Raw genomic sequence first — 8,365 nt, 5'->3', positions numbered from 1 at the left:
ATAAATGTAAATATTTATTGCAATAATGAGTGAAATATATCATGATTATAACGTTGAAATTATTTAAATATTATAATTAGTGCTTTTACCTTTGTTACAACTATTTTTTATTTAATTAAATTATGAACGTAGTGTACGAGACTGTGATTTTAATATTATGTTGTTTATCACTAGTGTCATGCTTTGATCCCTTTTCAATAGGAACAGGAGCTGCACTTGCAGCAAGTTATTTATATCAAAATTTAAAAAATACGGTTTGCTTTTTCAAAGAATGCTGTACAGAAAGAGAAATTCCTGCTAATTTTAACAGTAAGCTAGTTGAAAGTTTTACAATATGCCTCTACTTCAAAGTGTGTTACAGGGTTAGAAACTAGTCTAAAAGAAAAATTGTATGGTCAAAATTTAGTTCATGATGTAGTTGTAAATGCTTTGAAAGGACACTGGAATGGTGAGCCTACTAAAGCTTTAACTTTGAGTTTTCATGGAACTCCCGGTTGTGGAAAGAATTATGTTACAACATTTATTGTGGAAAGTTTATATGCAAAAGGAAGTGAAAGTGTTCATGTTCATAACTTTCTAGGAAGAATACATTTTCCATTAAAAGACAAAACAGAAGAATATCAGGTGGATATTTCAATAACATTTATATGAACTAGAATAACATTTAACTTATTTATTTTCTTCTCATAGCAAAAACTTTATCAATGGATAAAAGGAAATGTAACAAAATGTGCAAGACAAATCTTCATATTCGATGAAGTAGACAAAATCCCTCCCAAAGTCCTCAACATACTTAAACCATTAATAGATTATAATGCAAGAATTGAATCTGTTGATTATCGAAAAGCTGTTTTTATATTTCTTTCCAACACAGGGGGTTCTTTAATAGCAGACCAATTTCTAAAGCTTTGGCAGCTAGGAGTAAGAAGAGAGGATATTCATTTAAAAGATTTTGAGAGTCTCATGACTAAAGGGGCATTTAATGAAGAAGGTCAGTTGCCTTTTCAAAATTTACCTCTATAATAAATAATCTTTAGGTGTTCACATTAATTGGGATACATTTTAGGCGGGTTTCAACATTCCGATACTATTAAAAGTAATTTGATAGACCATTTTGTTCCTTTTTTACCCCTAGAACAAGAACATGTGATTGAATGCATTAGAGATGAATACAAAAAACGGGGTGTTCAGTATCCTTCCCAGGAACTAATAGAGTAAGATTAATTAATTTTAATTGTGTTGCTCTTACCTACCGATAAATTTTACTGTTACAGTGAAATATTAGTGGGAGTCGAATGGGGCCCCCAACCTCATAATTTATTTTCGAAAACTGGCTGTAAAAGACTCAGTCAAAAAGTAGCACTTGCAGTTCAGAAGCATGGATTGTACAAAAAAAATAACTAATTATTAGGTGTAAATATTATTATTACATTTTACAGTACTAATTTTTTACTTTGAAAATAAAACACTGCTATTAAAAAGTCTTTTTTTCTGAGGAGGATAGTGGGTTACTTAATGTAATTTATTATCTACGACAGTTTTAGGGTAAACGCAAATAAGTAGCCAAGAAATATAGAAACTGCATCCCTTATCTCTCTTCTCAGTGGCAAAAAATGCGCTTCGTTAAATGTTAAGACCGTGGTTGTCGCATATGTTTAAGAAAGCATTTAATAATTTGATATTAAGTAGTAATATTGCTAAAATTCTTATTAGAAATAAAGACCACTTGGTCTTTCTAAAGAATATAGTTACCCTCAGGTGATAAGACAGCCGGTAGAATATGTTGTTTGAGAAAACCACTTTTATAAAAAAAAAGCACGAAAATAACTTCACAGCAACATTTTATTTGTCTTTCACATAAATAATGTATCTACTAAAATATAAAAAATAGATACATACAAAGAGTGCGAAAAGTAATCTAAAAATATTTTTACAAAAAATTACAATAGAAAATACATCAAATTTACTGAAAATATTGGAAACATATCTCATTTATAAGAATGATTCATTTTCATAGGAAAAATCAGAAATAATATCACCTTTTTATACCTTATTCGATATCGTAATAATCATCCAGTCATAATTTTCTTTCGAAAATGAATCACCTTATACAATTTAGCAACAACTTTTCTTATATACAATCTTCTCAAGAAGCACCACCTTTGAGGAAATTCTTACAGCGACCGCTACAGTCGCTTGCCACCATCATAACAATCACACCTTTTCATTTCAAAAAAGTGGTTACAATCTCCCTGGTTTGAACACAAATACATATATACAAATACAATTTCGTTTGAGAGTATTCAGGGCAGACATAGTTTCAAAAAAATAAAATAAAAAATTCACACCAAGGAAAAGATAACCACTGAAATTATGCACAGATATACAGAAATTGTACTAGCACTCCTATAATCACAATGTGCCTTGTAATAAAATAATACAATTTTGTAAAAAGCAAAACGCGTGAAAGTGGCATAAAAAGCTGGCTATACGTATACACCTGGTAATTAAAAATGGAATAAAAAAATAAAATTTGAAGTTTTTCCATTAAAAAAATAGACAGCAGAAAAAGAAAAGCGTCCAACTTTAGTATCTTATATACAAACATAATTTTCGTAAATTTAGTATATGCACTTGTTCACCTGGTATATTAATATAAACATGCATTTTACTTAACAGCGAATTTTCTTTTTCCAACTTAAAATTACTTAAAGTAATAAAATCTATGTCTGTACTGTAACTTATACTGGCAGCAAAATGAAATGTACACCATCAAAATCACCATAAAAACAATATCATAATGCGTGATATATTCACAAAGCTCATTTTACATCAGTCGTTACGCATACACTAACTTATGGGTTTTCATTACTTGAATAGTTCTCTTTTTTATACTACAACCAAAATCTACATGAATTTGTTTTCTGGATCTATATTTCTCTTGTTTTTTAATTAAAACATATATATATATATGGAAGCAGTAAAGCACAAAACACCTCTTTGCAGATCCTTTCAATGTCGTTTATATTCCTTATAAAACGCGCGCGTCTTCTACTCTCTCAAATGTAGATAAAAGCTTTTACCTATAAGAATCGTCTATATAAGCAAGCTTTTTTGAAGGTACAATGTTGTATGTATGATCAATATAATAGCAAATGAAGAATCTAAAGCATTCTCGGCAGGTATTATCTGAACAGAGTCCAGGATTAGTCAATCTACTGATGGAGTCGTTTATTCAATGTTTGGTTTTGTTGTAGTACATGCATTGATGATAGCAACCACAGCAGCTGGCGAAACGTCGAATAAACGACTCCATCGGTGGGGAAGAACCAATCTTCAACCACAGCCATCAAGGCCCTCTTCAGATATACGATAACGATAACATTTTAAATTAAATTATTTAAGGACAAATTAAAAAGGTTTTTGTCTTACGTCATGTTTTCCTGGGTGGTGGAGGCGGTGCTACGCAAGAGGACAAATTATTAGAACTGTTGGTTGTGGAACTGCACGACAATTTTCGTTCTTTAACAGGAATGTTTTCGTAAATCGTAGGCCGAGGTAGGTCTTCCGGAGGCCTAAAGTATGCAAAATTAACATCCGGTAGATAAAAAGGTCACCGCCACATTAGTATATGAAATTGGTCCTAGGCTAAATCAAGTGGCACACTTTAATTCCTAATATGAAGCCGGCTTCAAGAGAATGTTAGATAATTTTAACCCAACGGCGTATATGCGTACTATTTGTTTTTTCACTGTAAAATTACCTTGGTAATTGTATTTCAGACACTGCTCTGGGATGCCTTTTAACATCATTTCTTAAAGGAACGGGCGTGGTAGGTGACTGAGCATAGGGTAGACTTATGGTGGATCTATTCAAAGACATGGTACTTCCTATACTTAAAGTTGGAGACACAGCACTATTCACCAAACTGTTAACACTCTCTCCGCTGTATTTTATGTTGGTGTACTCTCGTCCAACTTGTAACGATTTCTAATTGGGAAAGAGAAACACATGCAATATAAACGGGAAAAATTGCTATAATTGAGTTTATTCATTATTATTAAACGTAAAATATAATTTCACTTTCAATAAATAAATTAAAAGAAAATACCTGTTCAGCCTTAATTCTTTCTGTGGTAGTTTCAATGTGATGTTGCACAGCCAAATAAACAAACTTATATTGCGCTTCTGTTTGTACCATTCCAGAACGCTGAGATCTAACCATTTGTATGGTACGTTGAATATCAATTTCACAGTCTAAGCCTAAGATACAAAAAATAAATAATTACATATTACCACGATAGTTCTGATATTCAAACAAGAAGTGACTATTTGAAGAAAGTTCAATATTCGGCCATGGTGAGTCTACGGATGGAGTTGTTCATCCGACGTTTCGCCAGCCGCTGAGGTAGGCATCCTCAGGGAGCTTGGCGATAGACGACTCTACTCTATCCGCAAACTTACTGAAGGAGAACCAATAATAGATCGTGGTTATCATTCCGAATATTGAACCCTTTTCAAACAGCACCAACCGTAAAAAGTTTAGCCTTTTGAACAACTCACCATGTTTTTGTATTTGGTCCAATATCATGTCTATAACTATAAAAGTCCCAGTCCGTCCGATTCCAGCTGAACAGTGCACCAAAATAGCTCCTGGTGCTTTATCCTCAGGAAGTTCTTGAACCAAAGACTCCTGCTTTATGTTTACCTCATGAAGGAAATTTAACACACAGCCCGGATCGGATGGGACCCCGTGATCTGGCCAAGCCTGTAATCAGAAATAAAAATTAAAATTTTTAAAAAACCAAAACGTAAATAAAGACTATCTTGCCTGAAAATGATATTGAAAAACTTTTCTNGATAAGCCTTTTTTTATTTTATTTCTTTTGTATATAACTGTTAAGAGAAAAAAAATTGTTTACTGTTACAAAAAATCCATCACTGTCTTCTAAATTAAGTGTAGCCAAGGATGCCACATTATGAATCTAAGAAAGAGTGTGAAGGCCAAACGGGCCATTAATTTACCGAATAATGAGGAATAATTCGTACCCTAATTCATATATCTATTTTCGATATGGCCGTTTACTGAATTACAAGGTGAATTTGACATTTTTTTCGCGCTTTATGAATACCAACACGGTTTATTGCTTGGCCGCCAGCCAAAATTCTTCAAACATCCGCTGACATCTAGAACATCTTAAGCGGCCAAAAAATAATTAACGCGCCTAATTAAAACATTTTTGACGAACGGGAAATGCAACATAAATTAAATCGAAGTTGCACAACGTAAGATGCAATTCACTTGCTGCAAATACCAAGTTCACAAAACTTACAAAAATGTTACTTTTTTTATTTATTTATTTCTTTATTGATAGGCTTTCAACATTTTTTAAATGTAATTTTTTATTATTAACGACGTCATATCGCTAATATCTATTATCAATTCCTATCAACTTTTTGATTTGTTTAATTTCGTAATTTGCCTTACTGAATTATATGCATAAAGTTGATAATGTGGCGTGAATTAAAGGTGAAAATCCAGATTATTACATATAAAATTAGATTACGTTGTTATTATTGCATCTTTAACGTCGATTACTGATGCCGGGGATTTTTAGGAAGCCCCATGTTCCTTAAGTCAGAGGGTTGCCCTTTTCAACAAAATATCAAACTCACACCAAGAAAAACAAGCTGTAAATCCATTTTCACAAGATAAATCGGTTAATCAATTACAGAAACGAAGATTTTCCAAAGAAGAATATGGAAGGTAAACAATTACAATGTGTAATTTATTATCTGTACATATTATACAATAGGATGATCCATTTGTCCCGATTAATCTTTGGATTCTACATGGATTTTTTTATAACATTTTGAGCAGCATTTTCGAAAGAATCCGTTTTTGAAATCAAAATTAAATGATTTCTTTCAGCAATACTAAAAAATTTTTGATCACAATAAAATTTGAGACGTTTCTTCATAACTTTAAAAGGAACAAGCATTCACACAAAATCGTGAAAACAAATAGTCGATAAAAATTGACCATCCTAATAAAACAATATATGTATAATATGTATCTATATCTACATTCAAATATTAAATGTTAACGATTTCTTAAAGGCCCGTGAAAGGTTCTTTATCGGAAAGCAGAAGCTACAAAGCAAGTATACACATTTACAGAGAGATTTTAGTTCTATGCGAAATTATAAACGAGTATGGAACGACAATTCGTAATAAAAATGGGGAAATACGTGTAATTTTATTTGGAACACTTTTCAATGTAAGTGTTTATCAGTATGAATGCATTTACAACGGGCTTGCATTAATATTAGACGATAAAATACTAAAAGTAACAACGATTATGATAAATGAGATAATACAACCGCAAGATCACTCATGTATCTGCTTTTTAATAATAATTGCTTTTGTAATAATCAGTGACTTAATGGCAGTAGGTTTAAAGCAAAAATCACCTTTTGTCATCCTTCACCCTAAGACCAAATATGGGTACCCTCTAATTTGGATAGCCCAGATGTAATTTAAATGTATTAACTCCATACCCGAATAATAATATATTTATTTGAGAATAACTTAATAGTTAACAAATAATTTTCAGATATACACGGCAGTATCTGATAAATTAGTAGGGGTTTTACTTAGAGCTAGAAAACACCAAGCAGTAGACTTCGAAGGAGAAGTTCTTTTTCAAGTAAGTTAATGATGTACAGATAATTAAATTTAGATTGTTTTCTATCAACTTACGTTTTTCGTGCTCCACGTAACACAACATCTTTATTTAACGGTTTATATCACTTTAAATAATGCAAAGGTTTATCTTTTGTTTTTAAAATGGCGCCTTTGTTTTTTTTTTATTTGAGTTTTATTAAGTTGATTTAAAACCAAAATCAAGTAAATCAGAACAAGGATTGTTTTTATCAAGTTAAATTATTTTTTCAGAGGCGGGATGACAACGTTCCTATTTATCTTACCAAACCCCTTAAAGAAATTCGCACGATATTTAATGCCAAAATTGCAGAAGCGGAAGCAACCATAAAAGCTAATGCTCCACAAATATTGGAAGAACAGGGTTATCAATAATAATAGTTAATTAAAAATAAAGTACATAAGTTTTAATTCCAAATCGTTATGTGTAGATAATTCGAAACTACTAAACTAAGTATTATTTAATTAATTGTAATATATTTCCGTAGGCCGAAAGATGTTTCTGTATTAATTCATAATTATGTACATTTTATAGAAATAAATATTTTTTATAGAATTCGTACTTGAAAAAATTACTTGCAACCTTAGTATTATTATTGTTATTCAACTAAACCCAACCCAACCCAACAAAAGCATAATAGATAATAAGTTTTATTTTAAAATATTGAAATGTATACTTAAAGTAGGTGCTTCTTGAATACCGGGATAATAAAGCGTATCCATTAATTAATAAACAAAACAATTTTGCGAAAAATGTTAGTGAATACCTTTAGTAATTTTAAATATTTCGTAAGTGCGTGTGATTAGGCACTACTGTCTCAGATGTTATATAACAACATCCAATAGGGTTATAAGCAAGTTGATCATTTTTTGAGGTTAATTCTTAATGTTTACATGATAAATGTAAATATTTATTGCAATAATGAGTGAAATATATCATGATTATAACGTTGAAATTATTTAAATATTATAATTAGTGCTTTTACCTTTGTTACAACTATTTTTTATTTAATTAAATTATGAACGTAGTGTACGAGACTGTGATTTTAATATTATGTTGTTTATCACTAGTGTCATGCTTTGATCCCTTTTCAATAGGAACAGGAGCTGCACTTGCAGCAAGTTATTTATATCAAAATTTAAAAAATACGGTTTGCTTTTTCAAAGAATGCTGTACAGAAAGAGAAATTCCTGCTAATTTTAACAGTAAGCTAGTTGAAAGTTTTACAATATGCCTCTACTTCAAAGTGTGTTACAGGGTTAGAAACTAGTCTAAAAGAAAAATTGTATGGTCAAAATTTAGTTCATGATGTAGTTGTAAATGCTTTGAAAGGACACTGGAATGGTGAGCCTACTAAAGCTTTAACTTTGAGTTTTCATGGAACTCCCGGTTGTGGAAAGAATTATGTTACAACATTTATTGTGGAAAGTTTATATGCAAAAGGAAGTGAAAGTGTTCATGTTCATAACTTTCTAGGAAGAATACATTTTCCATTAAAAGACAAAACAGAAGAATATCAGGTGGATATTTCAATAACATTTATATGAACTAGAATAACATTTAACTTATTTATTTTCTTCTCATAGCAAAAACTTTATCAATGGATAAAAGGAAATGTAACAAAATGTGCAAGACAAATCT

General features: G+C 31.0%; 3 protein-coding genes and 1 long non-coding RNA gene across 4 annotated transcripts in view; 2 read left to right on the top strand and 2 right to left on the bottom strand.

The window, feature by feature from the left end:
- LOC108732947 overlaps positions 1-6,951 on the bottom strand; it is a 26,500-nt gene extending 19,549 nt beyond the window's left edge. Inside the window, exon 1 of the mRNA XM_018463952.1 lies at positions 6,763-6,951. Coding sequence (XP_018319454.1) covers positions 6,763-6,790 — 28 coding nt within the window. The 5' untranslated portion in view covers positions 6,791-6,951. The remainder of the gene's footprint in view (positions 1-6,762) is intronic.
- Positions 12-1,461, top strand: LOC108732949 (torsin-1A). The gene is made up of 5 exons (XM_025980125.1): positions 12-309; positions 362-624; positions 691-991; positions 1,067-1,214; positions 1,275-1,461. The coding sequence occupies exons 1-5, from the start codon at positions 123-125 to the stop codon at positions 1,402-1,404; spliced, it is 1,029 nt and encodes a 342-aa protein (XP_025835910.1). The 5' UTR covers positions 12-122; the 3' UTR covers positions 1,405-1,461.
- Positions 2,608-8,365, bottom strand: part of LOC108732945 (tyrosine-protein phosphatase non-receptor type 11) — a 30,959-nt gene continuing 25,201 nt past the window's right edge. The window contains exons 11-13 of the mRNA XM_025980152.1: positions 3,764-3,990; positions 3,433-3,575; positions 2,608-3,083 (exon numbers count right to left, since the gene is read on the bottom strand). Of these exons, the coding sequence (XP_025835937.1) occupies positions 3,434-3,575; positions 3,764-3,990 (369 nt within the window). The 3' untranslated portion in view covers positions 2,608-3,083; position 3,433. The remainder of the gene's footprint in view (positions 3,084-3,432; positions 3,576-3,763; positions 3,991-8,365) is intronic.
- Positions 7,321-8,365, top strand: LOC112906281. The gene is made up of 3 exons (XR_003232243.1): positions 7,321-7,929; positions 7,982-8,244; positions 8,311-8,365. It is a non-coding gene; the product is annotated as an uncharacterized LOC112906281 (long non-coding RNA).

This window comes from Agrilus planipennis, unplaced genomic scaffold (assembly GCF_000699045.2).
Source record: "Agrilus planipennis isolate EAB-ADULT unplaced genomic scaffold, Apla_2.0 scaffold22, whole genome shotgun sequence".
NCBI classification, from domain to species: Eukaryota; Metazoa; Arthropoda; class Insecta; order Coleoptera; family Buprestidae; genus Agrilus; species Agrilus planipennis.
This window is presented reverse-complemented; position numbering and strand designations above follow the sequence as displayed.

Bases quoted from the DNA above. Each gene is read 5' to 3' on its own strand.
- LOC108732949 (XM_025980125.1), top strand. From the start codon at position 123: ATGAACGTAGTGTACGAGACTGTGATTTTAATATTATGTTGTTTATCA. The intron at 625-690 runs GTGGATATTTCA...TTCTTCTCATAG, and splicing joins ACAAAACAGAAGAATATCAG to CAAAAACTTTATCAATGGAT. The intron at 1,215-1,274 runs GTAAGATTAATT...TTACTGTTACAG, and splicing joins CCTTCCCAGGAACTAATAGA to TGAAATATTAGTGGGAGTCG.